This window comes from Panthera onca, chromosome C2, assembly GCF_046562875.1.
Source record: "Panthera onca isolate mPanOnc1 chromosome C2, mPanOnc1 haplotype 2, whole genome shotgun sequence".
NCBI lineage: Eukaryota > Metazoa > Chordata > Mammalia > Carnivora > Felidae > Panthera > Panthera onca.
Window position 1 is genome coordinate 16035766 of NC_138347.1, and position 24080 is coordinate 16059845.

General features: G+C 39.1%; 1 protein-coding gene and 1 long non-coding RNA gene across 4 annotated transcripts; one reads left to right on the plus strand and one right to left on the minus strand.

The window, feature by feature from the left end:
* Positions 1-3963: 3963 nt before the first annotated feature.
* HEMK2 (HemK methyltransferase 2, ETF1 glutamine and histone H4 lysine) lies at positions 3964-23778 on the minus strand. 3 transcript variants are annotated; one of them, XM_078452859.1, is made up of 8 exons: positions 23601-23778; positions 21556-21642; positions 19739-19829; positions 19285-19383; positions 15674-15757; positions 12728-12869; positions 11551-11671; positions 3964-4143 (listed from the first exon to the last, which is right to left on the minus strand). In XM_078452859.1, exons 1-7 carry the CDS (start codon positions 23732-23734, stop codon positions 11553-11555), a joined length of 756 nt encoding a protein of 251 aa, XP_078308985.1. In that variant the 5' UTR covers positions 23735-23778; the 3' UTR covers positions 3964-4143; positions 11551-11552. The 3 variants fall into 3 exon arrangements, with proteins under 3 accessions (XP_078308985.1, XP_060496337.2, XP_060496339.1); XM_060640354.2 differs by lacking the exon at positions 3964-4143 and having other exon boundaries at positions 10927-11671; XM_060640356.2 differs by lacking the exons at positions 3964-4143; positions 19285-19383 and having other exon boundaries at positions 10927-11671; positions 23601-23776.
* LOC132683916 (uncharacterized) lies at positions 8427-15238 on the plus strand. Its single transcript, XR_009612466.2, has 6 exons — positions 8427-8507; positions 9846-9963; positions 11867-12042; positions 13877-13955; positions 14360-14599; positions 14878-15238. It is a non-coding gene; the product is annotated as an uncharacterized LOC132683916 (long non-coding RNA).
* Positions 23779-24080: the final 302 nt, after the last annotated feature.

Sequence of the window (24080 nt, forward strand, 5' to 3'; positions counted from 1 at the left end):
TGGTTGTATTAATTCCATTTTCATTCATGATTTTATCTATTTGGGTCCTCTCCCTTTTCTTTTTGAGAAGCCTGTCTAGAGGTTTATCAATTTTATTTTTTCAACAAACCAACTCTTGGTTTCATTGATCTGCTCTACAGTTTTTCCAGATTCTATACTGTTTATTCCTGCTCTGATCTTTATTATTTCTCTTCTTCTGCCGGGTTTGGGGTGTCTTTGCTGTTCTGCTTCTATTTCCTTTAGGTGTGCTATTAGATTTTGTATTTGGGATTTTTCATGTTTTTTGAGATAGGCCGGGATTGCAATGTATTTTCCCTTCAGGAATGCCTTCGCTGCATCCCAAAGCGTTTGGATTGTTGTATTTTCATTTTCATTTGTTTGCATATATTTTTAAATTTCTTCTCTAATTGCCTGGTTGACCCATTCATTCTTTAGTAGGATGTTCTTTAACCTGCATGCTTTTGGAGGTTTTCCAGACTTTTTCCTGTGGTTGATTTCAAGTTTCATAGCATTGTGGTCTGAAAGTGTGCATGGTATGATCTCAATTCTTTTATACTTATGAAGGGCTGTTTTGTGACCCAGTATGTGATCTGTCTTGGAGAATGTTCCATATGCACTTGAGAAGAAAGTATAGTCTGTCGCTTTGGGATGCAGAGTTCTAAATATATCTGTCAAGTCCATCTGATCCAATATATCACTCAGGGCCTTTGTTTCTTTATTGATTCTCTGTCTAAATGTTCTATCCATTGTTGTAAGTGGAGTATTAAAGTCTCCTGCAATTACCACATTCTTATCAATAAGGTTGCTTATGTTTGTGATTGTTTTATATATTTGGGGGCTTCTGAATTCAGTGCATAGACATTTATAATTGTTAGCTCTTCCTGAAGGATAGACCCTGTAATTATTATATAATGCCCTTCTTCATCTCTTGTTACAACCTTTAATTTAAAGTCTAATTTGTCTGATATAAGTATGGTTTTTCCAGCTTTCTTTTGACTTCCAGTAGCATGATGGATAGTTCTCCATCCCCTCACTTTCAATCTGAAGGTGTCCTCAGGTCTAAAATCAGTCTTTTGTAGACAGCAAATAGATGGGTCTTATTATTTATTTATTTATTTTATCCATTTGGATACCCTATGTCTTTTGGTTGGAGCGTTTAGGCCATTTACATTCAACATTATTATTGAAAGATATGGGTTTAGAGTCATTGTGATGTCTGTAGGTTTCATGCTTGTAGTGATGTCTCTGGTACTTTGTGGTCCTTGCAACATTTCACTCACAGAATCCCCCTTAGGATCTCTTGTAGGGCTGGTTTAGTGGTGGTGAATTCCTTCAGTTTTTGTTTGTTTGGGAAGACCTTTATCTCTCCTTCTATTTTGAATGACAGACTTGCTGGATAAAGGATTCTTGGCTGCATGTTTTTCTCTGTTCATCACATTGAAGATTTCCTGCCTTTCCTTTCTGGCCTGCCAAGTTTCAGTAGATAGGTCTGCTACTACCCTTATGTGTCTACCTTTGTATGTTAAGACCCGTTTATTCCTAGCTGCTTTCAGAATTCTATCTTTATCCTTGTATTTTGCCAGTTTCACTATGATATGTTGTGCAGATCGATTCAAGTTACATCTGAAGGGAGTTCTCTGTGCCTCTTGGATTTCAATGCCTGTTTCCTTCCCCAGATCGGGGAAATTCTCAGCTATGATTTGTTCAAGTACACATTCAACCCCTTTCTCTCTCTCTTCTTCTTCTTCTGGAATTCCTATGATATTGATATTGTTCCATTTGATTGCATCACTTAGTTCTCTAATTCTCCCCTCATACTCCTGGATTTTTTTTTATCTTTTTCTCAGCTTCCTCTTTTTCCATAATTTTATCTTCTAATTCACCTATTCTCCCCTCTGCCTCTTCAATCCATCCTGTGGCTGCCTCCATTTTATTTTGTACCTCATTGATAGCATTTTTAATTCATCATGACTATTTTTTAGTCCCTTGATCTGTAGCAATAAATTCTCGGCAGTCCTCTATGCTTTTTTTCAAGCCCAGCAATTAATTTTATGACTATTACTCTAAATTCTTGTTCTGTTATATTGCTTAAATCGGTTTTGATCAATTTATTAGCTGTCGCTACTTCCTGGAATTTCTTTTGAGGAGAATTCTTCCATTTTGTCATTTTGGCTAGTTTTCTGTCCCTTACACGTTTTAAAAGCTTGTTGTGAGCACCTGTGAGCACTGCTATATTAAAGGTCATACACGTCCTGGGCCTGGCCCTTCAGGAGGTGTTTTCTCGGGGATTGTTACTTGCTCTCTGTTGTTGTGACTTTGGTTATCTTATTACCCTACTCTTAGTGATATTTTGGACCCTCCACCAGGTGTGCTTTGATTTGTTCCTTGGAGTATCCCTGTAAAGGAAAACAGATAGACAAACAGGAGACAAAAACATGCAAACACACAAATAACACAAACAAACAAATAAACAAAAACAAAAACCTAAAGACTAAAAAAAAAAACCCCAAACACCAACTACAAGTACAGAAGAGGGTGGAGGCGGTGCCATGGAAGAGAACATACAAAGAGAGAAATGACAGGAGCGGGGGAGAAAAGAAAGAATAAACATGGACTAGGCAGAGAGACTAAAAGGCTTAATCCGGAGAGAGAGAAAGGGAAATAAAGAAGGAGGCGGGGAAAACGAAACGAAGATACGGTTACCCAGACAGAGAAACTCTACGGCTTGATTATTCCAGAGAGAAAGGTGGTAAAGAAGGAGGTGTAGCACATGTGTCAAGACAACGGATTAAATTTGTCTGTTTAGACAGACCAATAACCTGAGTAACCAGACTAGGGGAGGGAAGAGATAAGGAGGAGAAATGGGCGGGTGGGTGGGGGAGAATATATCTGTATATCCAGAATTGACCCAGAGTTAATCCAGGCAATGCTGCGTGGCTGGTCGGGAGGAGCTGTCCGCAGGGTCGGTGCCCCTCGGGTGGGTAAGCAGTTACCCAGTGCAAGGGGGCGGGGTTTGGCGTATTCTGAACCCACCTCTACTGTGGGTCCGGGAGTGATCCCTGAGGCCCCGCCTTGGTCGTGGTGGGGGGTGGGGGTGGGGGTGGGGAATGGAATGGTGATCCCCAGTCTCTTCTCCGTGGAGCCCACCCGGTGGACTCCGTTTGAGTCACCGCACTGTGCGGCGGGCGCAGAAGGGGAGGTCCTTCTCGCTTGGCCAACTCCCCTGACCGTGCACTTGGCTGGGATTCAAAGTCCCGCTCCGTGCGCTCTGGCGCTGGGAAAGCGCCTCTCAGTGCGCGATGTGTGGCCCCGGCTGGCTTTGTCTGTGCCGCCACACTTCTGGGAGGACCGACTTCTCCTACTGCGGACTCAGAGCCGCTGCCCCCCCTGCGAGCCCCCAGGGTGGCAGACGCAGGCAGTTCTGTGCTATGGCGCAGTCCTCCAGGGAGGGAACCGCTTTCTCCAGCTGCGGACTGAGCCCCTGACCTACCACCGCACCCAGGCCCAGCTCCCCTCCTCCCCAGGGGCACAAACAGGGAGCTGGCCCCAGTCCGAAGAAAGCCCCCCAGTTAGAGATGGGATCCCTCTCAGCCTCAGTCCAAGGCCTCTCTCCTGGCCAGATAGGGTCCTGCACTTTCCCAGCCACTGTTTCTCTTCTTCCGTCTCTCTGCAAAGGGGGTCCCTCCACTCCGTGCCCATGCAGCCTTTTTTATCTCCCCCAGTTTGCAGTTACCCACCTATCTTTTTTCCAGCTTTCCCATTTTCTTCCTAGTAGATTCAGTCTCTTTTCCTCCCAGACTCTGGTGTTCAGAGTCCTTTGGCTTCTACACTTCTTTGTTTGAGAACATAGGAAGCATGGATTCCCCCTACTTCTCTACCATGTTGCCCCCTCCTTACCTTAATGTCCTCTTAACTGGATTACATCTGCAGAGACCCTCTTTCCAAATAAGATCGCACTGATAGGTTCTGGTTGGACATGAATTGGGAGTGGGGCCGGGGGTGGGGGGTGGTGAGAACTAGTCAACCCAGTACAGTCAACTATTAATGTAGCTATCTCACCTTGTGGGTTTGTCTGATGTATCTTCCTCCATCCCTCTATTTCCAGTCTTAAAATGTACTTACACTTCAAGTCTTTTATCATCACTATAATTGAAATTAAAAAAAAAATCAGTCATAATATCTATTTACATATCTTACTTCCATTATTTGGATAATGGAGGTATTCTAAATTATATCACTTTATCTTTTTTTTTTTTTTCTTTAAAGATTTTATTTTCAAGTAATCTCTGCACCCAAGATGGGGCTCGAACTCACAACCCTGAGATCAAGAGTTGCATGCTTGTACTGCCTGAGCCAGCCAGGCACCCCCTATCACTTTACCTTTGGATTCGCCCCCTTTTCTTATTTTTTTTAATTAGGCTTTTTGCTTTCTAATTTGCTGCTTACCTCTCCTGTTTCTACTATTTTCATAGTTGCCCTTGAACTCTGACGATACTGTATTGGTTTCCTAGGGTTACTGGAACAAATTACCACAACCTCAGTGATTTAGAACAACAGATATTTACTCTCTCACAGTTCTGGAGGCCAGAAGTCTGAAATGGGTTTCTCCGGTCCAAGACCAAAGTGTCAGCAGGGCCTGACTCCCTTGGGAGGCTCTAGGGGAGAATCATTTCCTTGCCTTTTTTAGCTTCTAGAGCTCATTCCTTGCATTCCTTGGCTTGTGGTCCCTTGCTCCTTCTTCAAAGTCAGCAGCATGATCATAATACCCTCTCCTCTTTTGATTTAAAATCTCCCTCTTCCTGTCTTTTATAAGACACTTGTGATTCTACTCAGGGCCCATCTGGATAATCTAGGGTAATCTCCCCATCTCAAAATCCTTAATCATATCTGTGAAGTTCCTTTTGCCATATAAGGTAACATTCACAGGGCTCTAGGGATTAGAACATGGATATCTTGGGGGCTATTATTGAGCCTACCACACATGCATATCAAAATTAAGTCATATCTTTACCTCCTGAACAATAATACAAAGAAGACTTAGAATACTTTCACCCTTAACAAATGCCCTAGTTAATTTATATGCAACTGTTTTCAGTATTTTAGTTATTATTTTCAAACCACAGAAACCACACTATAATTATTAATAGTATTTTATATAATGTTTGTTTGCATTTATATACATATTTTCCATTTTATTTGTCATCAGTAATTCTTCCATTTGAGACTTTTGGGATGTTTTTCCTTTCTCCTGAAATACGTCTTTTAAAAGTTTCTTTATTGTAGATCTCTTGTTGGTAAACTCTGTCATTTTTATCTCTAAATTAATTACTTTTAAAAACCATTCATTTGTGGGGCACTTGGGTGGCTCAGTCAGTTAAATGTCTGACTCTTAGTTCTGGTTCAGGTCATGACCCCAGAGTCGTGGGATCCAGCCCCCCCCCCCGCAACCCCCCATTGGGTTTTGTGATGACAGCACCAGCCTGCTTGAGATTCTCTCTCTCCTTCAGTCTCTCTCCCCCGCTTGTGTGTACTCTCTCAAAAAACAAAACAAAAAAACAGCAACAACAAAACTAAACCTTCATTTATGCAAGTTTTGTTGGAACAAAATAGATAGACTGTTAGTCCCAACACTTTGAGGATGTTATCCCACTAGCCTCCGGCTTTCATTTGTTGTGAGGCTGTTCAAGAGATCTGTTGTTACTTTATAGTTTCTTTGTAGCAATGTTGGCAAACATATTAAAGGGACAAATAGTAATACTTTGTGGTTTGTGGGCCATATGGTTTCTGGGATCTAAGCTGTAACTACTCAATTCTGTCACTAGAGGCCAAAGCAGCCCCACCCAACACATAAGTGAACTGGCATGGCTGTGTTCTAATATCTTAGTGATGAAAACGTTTGCCAGCCCCTGCTGGAGAGTGAGTTATACCTTCCCTTCGATTAAAGCCTTTTTTTTTTTTTTAATGTTAATTTTTTATTTTTGAGAGAGAGAGAGAGAGAAACAGAGAGAGAGAAACAGCATGCAAGCAGGGGAGGGGCAGGGAGAGACAGAGACACAGAATCTGAAGCAGTCTCCAGGCTCTGAGCTGTCAGCACAGAGCCCAACGCAGGGCTCGAACTCATGAACCACGAGATTATGACCTAAGCCGAAATCGGACACTTTACCAACTGAGCTATCCAGGCATCCATCCCTCCTTGATTACCTTTTAAGAGCTCTTTGCCTTTGATGTTTTGAAATGTCACTGCTATATGTCTAGCATATTTTCTTTTTGTTTGTGCTTCTAGAATCTATCTTCTTTTTTAAAAGTCAATTCTGGAAAAATATTACCCATGATCTTTCCAAATATTGCCTTTCTTACATACTTTTCGGGACTCTTGTTTTGCCAGACCTTTTCATTCTATCCTTCATAATCATTATTGCTCCTTCATGTTTTCCTTTGGTCTCTGTGGGTGGCACTATATGAATTTTTCTCCAGTTCACTAATTCTATTTTTAGCTATTTATCCTGTCCATGGTGGGTTTTGATTTTATGAATTCTGCTTCTCATTTTTAGAAAATAACTTCTGGAAAAATTGTTCTTATTTAAGATAAGATAAACTCGTTGGTATATATTTATCAGAAAATGCAAACGCATGTGCACTGGAAGATACAAATGTGGTCACAACAGAAAAAAAGTAGAAGGAATCCAAATGTTCAACAGTAGAATAGATAAATTTTGATATAGTCATATGATAGAAATAATAAGGATGAATATACAAAAAATGAAAATCAACAAATCGTTGCCATAGACAACTGCACAGAAGAATCTCATAAAAACACTATTGAGTGAAAGAATTCATGACTCATGGACATAGGTTCAAAGGAGGAAGACCTAATCTATAGTATAAGGAACGTAACAGAATTCTAAGATGGCCTGCAAGGTTCACTCCGACTGCTGTACATGCACTGTGTTATCCCCACGCTCTGACTGTGGGTAGGACTTGTGGATACGACTTGATTTCTCCCCTGTCATTACGTTACATTAAATGGCAATGGCAAAAAATTTTTGCAGTTGTAATTAACATCCCTCAACAGTGGAGTCTGAATTAATTAATTAAAAGGAACACTGGAGTGCCTGGGTGGCTCAGTCGGTTAAGCATATGACTTCAGCTCAGGTCATGATCTTGCAGTTCGTGGGTTTAAGCCCCGCGTGCGGCTCTGTGCTGACAGCTCAGAGCCTGGAGCCTGCTTCAGATTCTCTGTCTCCCTATCTCCCTGCCCTTCCTCCACTCATGCTCTGTCTCTTGCTCTCTTAAAAATAAACATAAAAAAAATAAAAGGGGGGTGCCTGGGTGGCTCAGTCAGTTGAATGTCCGACTCCGGCTCAGATCGTGATCTCACAGTTCATGAGTTTGAGCTCCGCATCGGGCTCTGTGCTGATAGCTCAGAGCCTGGAGCCTGTTTTGGATTCTGTGCCTCCCTCTCTGCACCCATCCACTGCCCCCCATGCTCTTTCTCAAAATTAAATAAACATAAAAAATTTTTAAAAAAATAAAAGGAAGATTATATTGGGTGAACTTGTCCTATCCAGGTGAGCCCTTTAAAAGGGCCTCTAGGCCCTCCTGTAGTTTTGAAGGTAGAGAAATTCTACTGCTGGCCATAAAGAAGCAAGTAGCCATTTTGTGAACTGTGGAGGTGATTATGGTACAAAGATCTGAGAGAAGCCTGTAGGTGAGAATTGTCCCTAGCTGACAGCCAGAAAACAGCAGCTTTAGTCCTATAACCACCTGAAAAAGGACCTTGAGCCCTGGATGAGATCATAGCCAGGACCAACACCTTTACTACAGCCTGGAGAGATTCTAAGCAGCGAATCCAGCTCACTATACCCACGGCCCTGACCCAAAGATACTGGGAGACAATACATTTGTGTTGTTTAACACCAACACCAGTAAAGTTACAGTCGTCAGCTATGCAGAAATAGACTAACACAAAAAGCCAGACAATGGTTTCCCTTGGGGAAATCTCCCATTCATGACTGGGAATGAAATCTGGTGTAGCTTCTGGAATGCTGGTAATGTTCTGTTTCTTGATTTGGGTGTAGTATAAATGGATGTTGACTTTATAAAAATCCATCAAACTAGACTATACAGTCTATAAGGTATGTTCCACCTCAATATAAAGTTTACATAAAAAGAAAAATGAAAACAGATGGATATAGACATTGGTATGTATTGTGTTATTTTATATGTAAAGTAATTTTAGTGCATGTATGAATCAACTACACATAGGATGATTTACATTTATTCATAAGGGTTCCTAACATGGCTGTGTTTCTCTTCATCTGTTCCTGAGTCATTTCAGTCCTGTCCTAATTTTTCTCTTTTTTCAGTCCTGTCTCAATTTGTATTCCTTTTTCTCCCCAGAAAAAGGAATGAGGGAAAGTATGAGGGAAAAAGAAAAAAAAAAAAAGAACTACAACTAAATTTTGGAATGCAATATTAACAGTTTTAAAATACACTGTGTATTTTTGGTGAGTATAAATTAACACTAATGCACTTCCATGTCTCTATTTCTCATTTTTAAAAGTTGACTTCAATTTGTTCTTTCCAAACAGCATCTTCTTGTGAGCTTTTCTTTGATTATGTTAACTCTTTAAACACGTCAAACATTCCACAATCTGAACGTAGCAATTCCACTGTTTATATTCCTTAGGTGTCCAATTCTGTTAATTTTTCCTTCTGTTCTCATTGATTGTAGCTTCTCCATGATCAACAGTTTAGATCATTTTAATGTTAGTTTTTTCACGTTAATGTTGCTGCCTCATATAGATATGAATTAAATCCTACAGCAGAGGGTAGCACAGACCCAGGGTCTGATTTCTCACAGATTATTACTGTTTTTCTTTTCATTCAAGGTACTAAGTTTTTTTTGTTGCTTCCCTTGGGCCAAATGATGCGGTTTTACAGGTCTTCTTTTTTCCTGTATTTAACAGCTCTTTTTGACACAAAAAGAGCTGGATTTGCAACTCTCCTCCTGAAGGCTCAGGGCCATGGTTCTTACTGACCACCAGGACGTAGCATCCACTTTTCACACTAGTATTGTTTTCTCTTGTTTGTAGAAATGCAGGTATTTCCCTGTCTTTAATTATTGTATTAGTCTCCTAGTCACCATGACCCTAGGAGAAATGTATTTTCTCACAGTTCTGGAGCCTGGAAGTCCCAGAGCAAAGCACCGGCAGGTTGGGTTTCTTCCGCAGTCTTTCTCCTCGGCTTGCAGACAGCTACCTTCTCACTGCATCTTGTAGGGTTTTGTTGGTGTCCAAGCACCAACCACTGCCCGCCCCGGTGTCTCCATGTCCCTACCGGCCCCCACCCCCCGCCCTGGTGTCCCCATGTCCAGATTTCCTCTTCTTGTAGGAACCCCAGCCAGACTGGATCAGGGCCCATCTTAACAGCCTCATTTAACCATAGTCACCTCTTTAAGGCCCTGTCTCCAAACACAGTCACATTCTGAAGTACTAGGGCCTAGAATGTCAACATATGAATTTTGGGGAGACACAATTTACTCCATAACAACTATACAAGTGAGGTTTTGGAGTTTTTGAAGTTATTTCTATGTTTCTAATTTAAGCTGACAGAAGTCCTCTATGCTAATTTTAAAGTGTTTCAAACATTATCTGAAAATATTCAAGACCCCACTCCCCAAGCTCACAATAAAGTTCTAAGCTTTTCATAACCTTTTTTTTTTTCCCCTGGGATACAAGAGATTGGCTGTAAGATTTCAGATGGCACTATTTCTGGGAAGGAGAATAGATTTTCAGATATTAGACTTAAGTAAATACTAATTTTGGCATCTTTGCTGCTTTCAGCACAAGCAAATGGAAAGAAAGCATCTGGGAATCCGACCTGTGTCTAAGTGCTGCCATACTGGCCTGACCCTTCACTACTGAGCTCCTTTGAACAAGTTAATCTTTCTGAACATCAAAGGTAATTTCACTCCTTCTGTGGATTGTCCTAAGGATTAAATAAGAATGCTATTTAAAACAGTAGTTCTAAAATTTGGTGGGCTACCTTAAGTAACAGGGGGAAGCACATTTTAAACGGTACAGGTTTTGGGTCTGCTCAGCAGAGGGTTCCACGGGTCTGTGGTGGGATTCAGGAATTTATAATCTTAAAAAGCTTCTCCAAGTGACACTAAACGTAGCCGAATTAAAAATTAATTCTAGATTCTGCTCACTCAGATCCTATAGTCCTGTTCTTTGAGTTTGATAAATATTATTTTAAATGGTATAGAAGTTATGGAAGAAGAGGTTCCTGAACTTAGTAAAGGTAATTTGGCATTTCCTAAAAGATGCATGTCAGTTTTTAAATTTTGTTTTCATGTTTTTATTTATTTTTGAGAGGCAGAGCCTGAGCAGGGGAGGGGCAGAGAGAGAGAGAGAGAGAGAGAGAGAGAGAGAGAGAGAGAATCCGAAGCAGGCTCCAGGCTCTGAGCTGTCAGCACAGAGCCCAACATGGGGCTCGGACACACGGGCCGTGAGATCATGACCTGAGCCGAAGTCGGGTGCTTATCCGGCTGAGCCACCCAGGCACCCCTTTGTCAGCTTTTAAAAGTGTGATTAACCTAAGAGTTGTGAGTTTGTTTATATACAACTCTCCTTGATCTAAGAAAAAATGTATAGCAGTTTGCAAGATATATGCAAGAAGAAGATAGAAGTATATGACAAAAGCATAAAAGGTAGGAAAAATCTGACCAGTAAGAAACATGGAGGCTGGAGGCATTCTAAATAATAGAAATAGAATGGAGACAATGAGCAAGTGAAAGTAAATTAAAAAAAAATTTTAATAACGAAAACCTTCTTAAAATTATACAAGTAACTGGGGTTGTGCAAATAACCCATAAAAGAGTGAAAGTCCCTCTGTTCCTTCCTGCCATTTCCCTTCTGAGACTTCTTTTTTTTTTTTTAAAGAGCATGTGAGCAGGGGGGAAGCGTAGAGGGAGGCAAAAGAATCTCAAGCAGGCTCCAGGCTCAGCACAGAACTCAACATGGGGCTCAACCCCACGACGCTGGGATCATGACCTGAGCCAAAATCAAGAACCAGACTCTCAACCAGCTGAGCCACCCAGGCTCCCCATGAGACTTACTTATATAGACATATAGACATGCCCTCTCTGTTGGTTTTTTAAAATTATACATACAGGATAATACTGTTTTGTAATTTGTTCTTTTTCACTTGATGGTACATTATGAACCCCTTCAGGTTCAGTGTACACAAACCTAACTCATGTTTAGTGGCTGGATAGGTGACTCACATTCAGGTTTTATATGTAAAATACACATACTATATCTTGGATACGCATTTACTTGCACTTATGCAAAAATTTCCATAGACTTGATTCCTGGGTAAAAGGGAATGCTATATCCTTCTACCTTCTTCTGTATAACCTGACAATTCTATACTTGTTAACCAAGAAGTGACTTCAGTTTCACAACATGCTGAATATATTCCGCTTCTCTCTCTCCATATATTCATACACACATTCAACATCATCTATATTATCAATATACGCACATTCAGCACAATACACGGCACTTGGTGAACTTCAGGACTGAGAGGGCTTCTCGGCCTGCTTGCCTGGAAAGTGCCACAGTCCCTTGTAGACCCTTTGTTGTCATTGTCTTCAAAATTTCTTCTAAAATGAAAATTAAAACAAAAGGTAAAATCCAATTAAAACCATCTGGTGAAGACGGTATGATCACTAAACAGTTTAATAAGATGATAGAGACAGACGATTTGCAAGTTCTCCTCATCTGCGAAAACAATGTATTCCAAGTAAATTTCTATTAAAATGGACTTGAGTCAGATGGGAGCACTCTGTATTTTCAAGGTGTCGCTGAGAGTCTCAATCAGACTGAAAGGCCCTGCCCTGCCCTGCCGTGGAAGCTACTCCGAACTCAACAGAAACATGAACTACACTTGTCATTACAGCAAGTGATTTGTTCAGCTGCTTGGCTCCAATCTTGGCCTCACACGCTTCCTCTGGGATGAAAAAAGTCAGTGAAGGTGGGCAAATGTATAGTGACAGTACACAGTGGAAGGAAGTAGCTTATCTCTTTTGGGCACATTGAAAAAAGCAACATCTTCCCTTTTGTAAATAAATAATACTAAAGACTGAGTTAAGAAAATGGAGCTACAAACAACCTGAAACAAAACTTAGTCATCATGATGTGATTTAAGGGGCTGAGAACATAAGGTAAAGATAAAAATCAAACTTGTGTACAGAAAGAGAAGAAGGACTCAGGTCAGTTTAGTTACACAGTAATCTAACCAAGATCTCAACATCCATACCATGAGATAGCTTTCATGATGGAACTTCACCTGAACTGAACATTACGTAGCACAACTTGTCAAGGGCATGAAGATTACAAGGGGGAGACAAAATTCAAAATATTCAGGATGAGGTGTTAAAAGAAGAAATTACAGATTTTGTGTCTGAATATTAATTTATTAATTGAGGGAAAAATGCGCCCCCCCCTTAAAAAAAAAAAAACAGTACTTTCTAAAACCAAGAAAAACTATGTCTTAAAAATCTCTCTCTTCTTTCAAGATGAATGTTATGTTTGTATGAGCTGTTGTCAGTGATTATATTGACAATATTTCAGGTTACTTTATAAATTATACTCTTTAACATGATTAAATTATGATTTCAGCACAGTCAGTGGTTAAAAGATAAACTGGTCTGTATTACCTGGATTATTTTCTTTAATGGTAACTAAATAGAATAATCCTCTTGGTGACAGAAGATCTGCAGCCAGTGGGAAGAACCTGTCCATGACTTCTCGACCATTTCTGCCACCGGCCCAAGCAGCCTCTACTCCGTGACTTCCCACCTGTGACCATTTAGAAAAGACTTTTGTATCTATTCATTTAGAATCATTTAGAATCACAAACAGTTACATTTAGAATCACAAACAGAATCTTTTTGACAAGTAACATTTACCAAGCAAGTACTGTATACACTTTATATTTTACTGCTGTCCAGGAGGCAGTAAAGTTGAATCTGAGCCCCACCGTTTCCTAGCCATGTGATCTTATGTAAATATGTAATTTTTATGAGTTTCCTCCCTTATCTATAAAACCAGGAAAACAATAGTTTCAACAGTAAAATTATAACAATTATTTTTTTCCATTTTTAGGAATAACTGAAGAAATATATTTAAAGTTTGAAAACAGGGCCCTGTACATATCAAGTGCTTAGTAATAGCTGTTACTATTTCTGCAATGCTTATGTTGATAGACATAGGTAATTCTTATACTTAATATAGAACAATCAGGAAGAAACTAAAAGAGAGATCCTATATTATAAAATATCTACTTTGCAGGAAGTTAGTTTCAAAATGCCCCACTGCATCTGGCTCTTTTCTAGATTAAAGTATGAATCATATAGACCTTTTTTAAGGAATCCATTTAATAATATAAAGGCTCACCAAAGCATTTTCTTCCTGTAACAATCTAATTCTATTGTAGAAGCAAAACCCGTGAGAGTTCATACAGTATTAAAAATCGTTAGATTCTTATTGTATATTGTTTCAAAACTAAAGAATTCAAAAAATATTTTAACCCTAACAATTATTTTCTTTCCATATCTATAGTTTAAATTAATTGTATAAATCATGCCTGTTGCTTTTATTCATATAAAATGGCATGTTTCTCCATTAAAATAAATTTCTTTATGCCTTTAACTATATACATATATTATTTTGTAAATAAGGGAAATATGTTCATATACCTGCCTTAGAAAGAACTGCACTTTCCCCTTTTACTGTTTTGCTGGTCTGTTCCTCCCTCATCTTATATACACACGTTTTTCCTTTTTGTCCATGTTTTACAAAGACAGGATTATGTTCTACATTCTTGCACCATATCTTGCTTTTGTCAATTATCAACACTTTATGGAGAGCTCTTCATGTGATCAGGTATGGTTCTAATTTACTCTTTTAATGGCTGTCTACAATTTTATAATGGAAAAGTTAGCATATCTTAATGTAGCTATTGATGGGCAGCCAAAGTGTTCATTTACTTACTTTTTTTGTATCTAATTTAAATTATTCCCATATCTACCATACACTTCTCAATACAATTTCCACAAATTTAATCATATTGGGAAACTTATCAGTTCCTTCCTCCTGGAGATGTCCCCTTCCTGGCATTCCTAGAATCACCTCTTTTTCTGGGGCTCATGTGTTCCTCTTCCATGGTTTACCCCTTTATTTTGGTGGAGCCCATTCCCTGGATGTTTTATCAGGTAAAGTGGTCTGTGGACAGAGTGCATGGTGAATGACAGGTTGTGCCAAGCCTGTCTCCTGTCATTCTCTTCCAGAATGGACCAGGATCTCTCTGTGCTAGACCCTGTTCATACGCCTCCCCAGGGATGCTCAGCCAGGTGTATCTGCTTGCGTTAGAAATGCTCTTACAGGAAGGTCTCCTGGCACCAGGCACATTCTTAAGGCCACAAAGGGAGGGTTTCCACCTTTACAAGGAGGAGTCATGTTTGGTGGTCTGCTGTTTGCCTGCTACCTGAGCCTTGCCAGACCTGCTCCTGTTCCTTCAGAGCTCACAGGTACAAGCCAGAGGTTCCTAACCTCGTGTCTCTAGGTATACTATTAAGCACAGCCAAAATTTTTTATAGACACAAACTTAACTATTATTTTTATATCTCCTGGATCTAACCTCTAAGTCTCTTATCTTTTACTTTCATGATTTCCTTCTTTTTATCTTCATGCTCTATGCACTGAAATCTTTCATCTGGTTTCCAGAACACTAATTCAGGTCTTCACGGAGACCATATTCTCTTTTAATTCCTTTCCTAAGGTTTTATTTTGTAAAATATGTTTTTAGGCTCCAGGAGATCTTCATTGTGCTGCACTGTGATTCTGCTCCCCAGCTAATAGCTCAGCTCATGGGAATGATGACGCTAGCTCTCTCTGTTGGGACTGCAAAATAGCCCAAGGTGCTGTCTACACTCAATTATCTGTATGTCCCAGCAGCTGTAAGGCTCAGGAGAAGCAAGTACATAGCTCAGTCATGGGAATGTGGAAGAAAGGAAGCCTGTTTGCATCCCCATGTTTCCAGAATCTCCTCTGCATTCACAGTCTTGCCAGAAATTTGTAGACCATGATTTAGTTAAGCTAGCCTTAGTCCATTACTAAACTTTGTCTGCCTTGACCATTCTCTCTTTAAATTGGGAAATGGTTGATTTACCTCTTCATTATTGAAGATTTTCCAAATCATCTGTTCCAAGATGATTTCTTTTCCCTACCTGAAATAAGAATCCTCCCCCACCACCTGTGAAAGGAGGAAAACTGAGACTTTCAGAAATAATTACTATATGAATTTAAGGATGATTAGAAATGCTCTTTTGCAAATTTGCCATTTGTGATAAAAGACACACACGAGCAAATTTAAACACACGGCCTGATTTCAATGGGAATTTTAAGGATGAATATGGGTCACTATATTTCATTAGTTTTAGATTCCTTTCCTACGTCTCCCGACATACTCAATTATTGACAATTGTGAGTAATATCAGAGCAGTCTGTGTTAATCAGCAGTTGACTAATGTCATAATGAAGTTCATTTGATTTTATAAAGAAAATAGCTGAAAACATTAATAATTATTTGTTCCATGTCTTACCTCTTCAGGTGGAGTCACTACATAGGGGGGATTAAACACCAGAAGATCAACTTTTTCCTTCAATCTTGGTAGCAAGCCTTTGACCTAAATGTTCAATAGTCAGAATTTTAAGCTGGACTCGGAATTAAAACAGATAAATAAATATATCTTTAAAAATACTCTCCTCCCATGTAGAGAAAAATGTGTGAGAGGGCCAAAAATGTAGACAGAGATAGAGATTAATATTTTTACATTTTCATTCATGCATATAAAGATTATACGCATTTACCTAAAAATATGAAATTAAACTATCAGAATGAACAGAAAATGTTCAAGAAAGCCTCTGTTTTTCAACAGCTAATGCTTACACACTGGTTCACTTTTACAAGATTAAATAAGAAAGCGAGCACTCCTATGTTCTACATAGATATGCACACACTTTAAGGCTATAGCTGTAACTTAAACGTTTTCTATCATCGAGGTGTAATGTATTATATATATATATATATTTACTTTCTACTTCTTTAATGACTCATAAATGTATTGGCTGGAACAATTAGAGACCAAAGAAAGGACTGAAAAGAGTGGAAGAGACACTGAAAACATTAATTGTTTGGCATTTTGTAAATCTTTAAACTGGGTTCCAATTTTCTGTGAAACCACAATAAAAATGTCTTTTTTTTTTTTTAAATAAAAATGTCTTTTTAGGGTATTTTTCAGGGTAAGATGTGATTTAAAGTCTTCTTCCTTTGACTCCTCTGATGATTGAATTAAGTAAGTATTTAAAAAAATCGTGTCTGGTCATGTCACCCTGCACCTTCACAGGCACAGTAAAGTGAAAACACGGTATCTGGGTGGGTTCTCACCTCTAAAGCCATTTACTTCAATTATCACTTTGTACAGACTCTCACCCATGACTTCTGAGGTTGTTTCTTGAGATGGAATAGCTGAGGTACTTCACGGCAGTGTCCAAAGTGTTAGCTCTCTTATTAACATTCTTGCAATTTCCCCATTTATGCACACGCACTTACCACTTTTTACTATTTTTCTTTAAATGGGCTTTTTTTTGTTGTTAAATAAATTTGCTGTAAAGGGAAATCACTATTACTTTCTGGAAATAGAAATGACTACAAGGATAAATGAGATAAGAGTTAAAAAAAAAAGTTATAGTTAATCATTACTGTTGCCAGGCTGAGAGTGACCCAAGCCATCTGTCTCTATTAGAGAGACATCTGTAAGTGTTTAGAAGGTGTTAAATAACAACAACAAACTGAGACCTTCTCCTGGATGTAATCACAATGGCTGAAAGAGAATTAAAGAGGAAACAGCTTTGACATTATATGATTCAAAGTTATTTAAAACTCAGCCATACCTTCTAATGTTGGGCACATCACTGGCCTATTATTTACATACATTATGAAACACTGCCTTAGAGCTTCCATTTTACCCTGTTTCTAAAAGAAATACTACTTTTATCATTTTTAAGCCTGTTAACTATGTAGTTCAAAGAGAACACTGGAACAGTGTCTTTGAGGAGATGTTGTAAGGTAACTTTTTTTTCTCCATTCTTTTCAAAAGAGAAAAGTGCCGTTTTTGAGGAAAGTAATGAAGATGCATCCTTGTCTGCAGGTAGAAGATGACTAAGGTTAATCTGCTGTTCCCTTTAGGAGCAACACTGGAGAGTGAGGAAATACAGCTGAAACAGCCGAGAGCTTTATTTTCAATTCCATAAAGAAATTAAGCTTCTCACATTGTAAAAAGAAGTCCGGAAGGTAATTTTCCAGAAATGTTCAGTAAGGAAACTAGAAAAGAATTTGCTTTGCAATTGTTTACAATGGCCCTGAGGTACTATATACTAATAATCATTGCAGTACTGGATTTTAAATGAAGGAAAAAACTGATGGATTTAAATAAAGGAAACAACATGGAAAATAATGTGGTTTAAAAGAAAATGGATTTAAATGAGAAAATTACTGATATAAAGTCTAATCACAGGCATCCCTCACCCACTCATATTCAGCTTTCGTGTGGTCTCAGAGCATTAGAACAGATCCAAGAACTTGGAAGTAAGCAAAGAGGCCTCTGACAAGAAGTTTTAAATCCGTATAGCAAAACATGTGCTATTTATTCATGAGAGGTACTTGTTCAGAGCCCCTGAACTCTTAGTTTAAATACAAGTCTAACTAAATCACTTGTTTGGTATTCTAGCACAGAGCACATGAAGAGAGAGAGGAAATGCCACTAACAGGTAGCAGTAAAATAAGACAGCATAAAGCAGGTAAAAGGAGAAGATGAGGAGGAGAGGAAATAAGAACTCAAATCTCTGCAGGCTATAGCCCCTCAGCGTGAAGGCAGAAACACCTGAATAAGCCTCTTTATCACAGCACAGGATGATAAATGATGTGCATATTAACGGCCCTGAGTCAGTAAAAGGTCGTTATGTTTAGTTTGTTTTAGGAATGTAAGGAAAGGCATACGATGTATTTGAAAAAGTCTTTCTTCTAAAACTAAAAAAAGAAACAAAGCAAAAGTACTACTTTGTAAACAGGTAAGCTTAGTTACCCAAAACAATGATTTTATTGTGATAATCTATGCCTAGTGTTCTGAATATAAACAAACGTAGAGTTTTGTATATTGATCATAATACCTATGTTCACGCTCACCTCTTCTTTCTTTGCCACACGTCAGCATGAAGAGCTGACTCTGGCATGGGCTACCACGAGCCATGTCCTGAAAGTTGTGAGACACCTACATTTAGATTCCCAAGATCTGGATTTAAATTCTGGATTTATCGGGGTGCCTGGGTGGCTCAGTCGGTTGAGCGTCCAACTTCAGCTCAGGTCATGATCTCGCGGTCTGTGAGTTCGAGCCTGGCATCAGTCTCTGTGCTGACGGCCCAGAGCCTGGAGCCTGCTTCGGATTTTGTGTCTCCCTCTCTCTCTGCTCTTCCCCGACTCATGCTCTCTCTCTCTCTCTCTCAAAAATAAATAAAGCTTAAAAAAAAAACACTTTTGGGGTGCCTGGGTGGCTCAGTCGGTTGAGCGTCCGACTTCGGCTCAGGTCATGATCTCCCAGTCCGTGAGTTCAAGCCCCGTGTTGGGCTCTGTGCTGACAGCTCAGAGCCTGAGCCTGCTTCAGATTCTGTGTCTCCCTTTCTCTCTGACCCTCCCCCATTCATGCTCTGTCTCTGTCTCAAAAATAAATAAAACATTTAAAAAATTTTTTTTAAAATAAATAAATAAAAATAAAAAATAAAAAAAAACTTTTTTTAAAATTCTGGATTTATCACTTTATTAGTTATGTGACTTTAAAAAATGAATCTCACCTCAGTTTCTACCTCTGTTTTAAAAAAAAGATATTCTGAATTTCTTGTATCTCTAAAGTGTTATTATTATATCAAAAACATATTTAATACTAATTATGGACACATTAAAGAAACAAGTTAAAATTTTAAAGGGCAAAACCACCTCAGTGATCCCATGCAAATCACTGGGCCTAAACCAGTCATCTCCATATTTCAATCCTCCTTGGTCATAGTGAGAGATTGAGAGATGGCATATGACCCAAGTTGATCCAAGCAATACTCATTCTGGGGCTTTTGTCAGACTAACTGAATAGAAAGAGCTTCTTACCATGAGGGGGGTTGGGGGTGGGTGGTGGTGAAGAAGCTGTTTGCTGAGGAATAAGATACAGACACGCAAGTATCCTGTTACCATGAAATTAAGGACTACCTAGAAATAGAACCAATAGAGAGAGAAGGTCAGAGCTAAGAAAAAGATGCCTGTCTTATCATTTGAGTTCCTGGAACCAGCTGTGCCTGAAGCCACCCATTCTTTTTACTTAAGTTTGTACTGGATTCTCTGTCACTTCTATCCAAAAGATGACGGATCCATACAAACCAGTAGAAATTCCCTTTGAACTGTGGACAAGATGGACTGCATCAATCAAGAATTTACTTTGAAAATGATGGGGTATACTATTTAGTGGATTAGAAGTTAATTATGACTCAAGCTTCTTTGACCTAAATCATCTTAACATTATCTGAAAAGGAAATGAACTATTATTAGACAAGGATTAACAGCTCACCAAGTCTGTAATCACTGGCTGAATGTGGACTTTATTACAGTGTGCTGTCTCCAGAGTACAAGCTGCTGCCTCAGGGTTGATATCAGTGCACCTATAAACAGAAAAGAAAGAAAACTGTATCTTACATCCCGGAGGTACATCTATTACTGAAAAATTTTAAAATGTTCCACTGCTTTTACATAAAGCAAATTTAGAAAAAAATGAAAATGATTTAATAATGGTGAATGAAAAGAACAAAGACTTGTCATATTAATGAAAAAGGTTGTTATATTGACATAAATGTGCAAGAGTAGAAAAATATACATGCATACACATCTGAAGGAATTTATTAAGTTATGAATCCAGGAGCGTCTGTGTGGCTCAGTTGGTTAAGTGTCTGATTCTTTTTTTTTTTTTTTTTAATGTTTTATTTATTCTTGAGGGAGAGAGAGACAGAGCATGAGCGGGGATGGGACACAGAGAGACGGAGACACAGAATCTGAAGCAGGCTCCAGGCTCTGAGCTGTCAGCACAGAGCCCGACCCAGGGCTCGAACCCACGAACCGTGAGATCATGACCTGAGCCGAAGTCGGACGCTCAACCGACTGAGCCACCCAGGCACCCCAAGTGTCTGATTCTTGATACTGGTTCAGGTCATAATCTCATAGTTCGTGAGTTCAAGCCCTGTGTCAGGCTCTGCACTGGTAGTGTGGATCCTCTTGAGATTCTCTCTCTCTCTCTCTCTCTCTCTCTCTGCCCCTCCCCTGCTCTTTCCCTCTCTCAAAATAAGTAAATAAACTTTAATAAATAAAACCTTGAGGGGCGCCTGGATGGCTCAGTCGGTTAAGCGTCCGACTTCAGCTCAGGTCACGATCTCACCGTCCTTGAGTTCGAGCCCTGCGTCGGGCTCTGGGCTGATGGCTCAGAGCCTGGAGCCTGCTTCCGGTTCTGTGTCTCCCTCTCTCTCTGCCCCTCCCCCATTCATGCTCTGTCTCTCTCTGTCTCAAAAATAAATAAACGTTAAAAAAAAAAAATTAAAAAAAAATAAAATAAAACATCGAGATTGACGATGTAAAAATAAATAAATTACAAATCCAATGAATACTATGCAGCCACCAAAAACGAAATATTTCTTAAGATTAAAAAAAAAAGTTTATCTATTTATTTTGAGAGAGCGTGAGAGTGAGTGAGAGAGAGAGAGAGAGAGAGAGAAGGCAGCACAGGGGCAGAGAGAGAGGGAGAGAGGGGATCCCAAGCAGGCTCCATGCTTAACCTGACTTGGGGCTCAATCCCATGACCGTGAGATCAGGACCTGAGCTGAAATCAAGAGATGGATGTTCAATTAACTGAGTCACCCAGGTACCCCCCACAAAATGAAATTTAAAAGGAATTTTTGAAAAACATTCATGATACAATATTAAATGAAGAACATAGAAAATGAGGAAAAAAAGAGGGAAACACATTTGGACCATGATAAAATTTTGAAGTAATTTTTATTTTCTTCTTTATAGTTTCCATACTCTCAAATTTTCTTTAAAAATTTAAGTAGCTTTCATTTTTTTCCGGTAATCAGACTGTTTACCTAAAAAAAAATTCAAATTTAGAAATGACCTAAAATTGTTTTGTTGCCTCTATAATTATGTAGCATGATGGAACAGTTTTGAACATGCAGTTACAATTTTTAGGGAAGAATAATTTACAATGAGTCCTTACTACACTTAAATAGACCCTTTCAGATATATATTATTTATTTACAAAAATGATTCCGTTCAAGTAGTCACACCCCTAGTGAATTTCTTAGCGGAGGAAGTGGATAAATTTGATATACTTACACTTACATGTACAAGGCCTGAGGACCTATCATAGAGGCTAGGAATGCAGATACCACTCCAGACCCTGACCCTACTTCAAGGCATATTTCCACTCTAAAAAAAGCAAAATAAAATAAATATTAGTGTAGTAAGATTAAAATACACATTACAGAAAATTACTCTCATCCTACTTTTAATATATATTTCTCCAGCATCATCAGTTGTCTGCAAATATATGGAAATATAAAAAAAAATTATAAACATGCTAATTTCTGACACTGCTTTCTGCATATTTAGTACTATTTAACTCAAAATTGGGGTGTGTAATTTGAGTTCATAACATAGATGGCTTTCAATTAATTTCTACAAAACATTACATAAAAACTGTGGAATAAAACTGAGTATTGAAAATATTAACATGAAAGACATCAGCCCTTCCCACAAGGAACTTCTGGTTTAGTATTTCCTAAAATGACAGGGTCAGTGTTATTACAATATTTATTTATGAACGAGGTTTTCTCCATCATTTAAAAGTACCTAACATTCATAAATTGATCAGCATATCCTAGGGAAAAAAAGTTCCCCCTTTCTACTAACAGATTTAGAGCAGCAAAGAAATTCCATATTTGCACAGCTATATGCTGAACTGGGAAAATACCAGAGTATCTGGTTTTAGAATATTAACAATAATCTTTAAAATGCTTTTGAATAAACTGTTATATTTTATCCTTCAATTGAATTTATTTCCCTGCCTATGATCTTATATATGCATCAAAAGCACCAATTATCTCCATCACAGAAATGGGTTTGATTAGACTTAGGGAGAGACTTTCTAGCACCTAACTCCTCAAGTATCCAACAAAAAATGCTAGCTGCTTCTAACTTTTGGAACCGTCCACATCATCTGACAAACCTTTATTATTCTGTGGGAAGGTCTGTTGAATCTTACCAGGCGGCTTTTATTTGAAAATAACTATCATGGTTTCATAAACAATTAGAATTCCAAGACTAGAAGTAATCCCACTTTATAACAAAATCAACTTCTTTCACAGCATACTTTGCAATGCAATTTGTGCTTGTAAATCTTTCTGGGATATCTTAAGACTAAAAGACAAGTTATAAAAACAGTACTTTTCCGTTCTATATTCCAGTAAATCCAAAAGTTCCATCGTTTACAATGAAAAGCTAGTTTAATAAGAGTTGGGACATTTTATATCTGACCAGATTTAAGAGATAAAGAAACACAATATAAATCTTTAAAGCCTAACAGCTGTTTCATCTTGAGAAAACCAATTTCAAGTCTTGATCTTTACATAAATCTAATTACTCAAATACCTTTCATTTAAAAAATTACAATATAGGTATTCATTTTTTAATGTTACTTAAAATTTATGGGGGCACTTCAACAAGTCAATTTTAACATTTATAAAGTGCTGGGAAAAATTCTATAGGCTGCTAGCTATGTAGCTATTTACATTTCTAACAATTAAATGAAAAATTAAGTTCTGCAGTCGCACTCGCCACATTTCAGGTGTTCGGTAGCCACACAAGTCTAACAGGCAACTGCTACAGAGCATGCTCTTCAATGGGTTTAAAAATACTTCCCCAAGCCAGTATCTCACTTCGTTTCATTTTTGTGCTCTTCCATTGCTCGAGGGTGCTTCTGTGTATTGAGTAAATTAAGTGCCACACGGCTTTTAACATTTACTAAAAAATGTAATATTAATAAGCAATGTTGGTTTTTGGACGTGTTATAGTATCGCTGCGCTCCAGGGCTTTGTGTTCTGCATACTAACAGCTGGAAGGAAAAGATCCATCCTAGCGTGGTAGGGAGCTATGGAGCTCCTGAGACCAAAACAAATGGCAAAAGTAGACAGATCCCTGGCACGCTCATTACATGTATCTACAGGCAAATCTTTAATAACGGCGTTCTGGTCTCAGTGTTCGCCAAGTGGGCTGACACTGCCTCCTCTCCCGGCAGACAGCGTCGGTCCTTTCCTTGGCCCTCCTTCGCTACCGCTTCTCTAGGACGCCCGAGCCCTCTCCCGCTGGGACCCTCGCCCTCCTCGCACCCCATGAGCTCGGCCGCTGCCGCCTCGAGCGCGTCCAGCAGCAGGAACGTATCCTCCGCCGGCTCGTACACATTGCTGAAGGCGCCCCGGCCCACATGTCCGTGCAGCGGCGTCGGGAGACCCGGCGCCGCCATCCCGCTTCTCTCTCCGTCCCACGCGCATGCGCCAAAATTGCGCGTGCGCAAGCTCGGCAGTGGGGGGAGGGGCTTCGGAGGCGGAGAGGCAAATCGGGGCTTCTTTCTAGCAGTCTCTGTAAATGCTTTTGGAATTTGTAAGTGAACAGTTATATAATCTGCACCTGCTGATATTTGCTTTCTTATTTCGAGTATTTAAATTTGTTTCATTTTATGGATTAGCAGTTGATGCAGGGCATCCTCGATTGTTTTTGACTAAGGGGGGTGGTTTTTTTCTTTTTTCTACATTTAGAAGTTTTCTTCTGTTCCTTGTTTGCAAAGAATTAAAAAAAGACATAATGGTTAC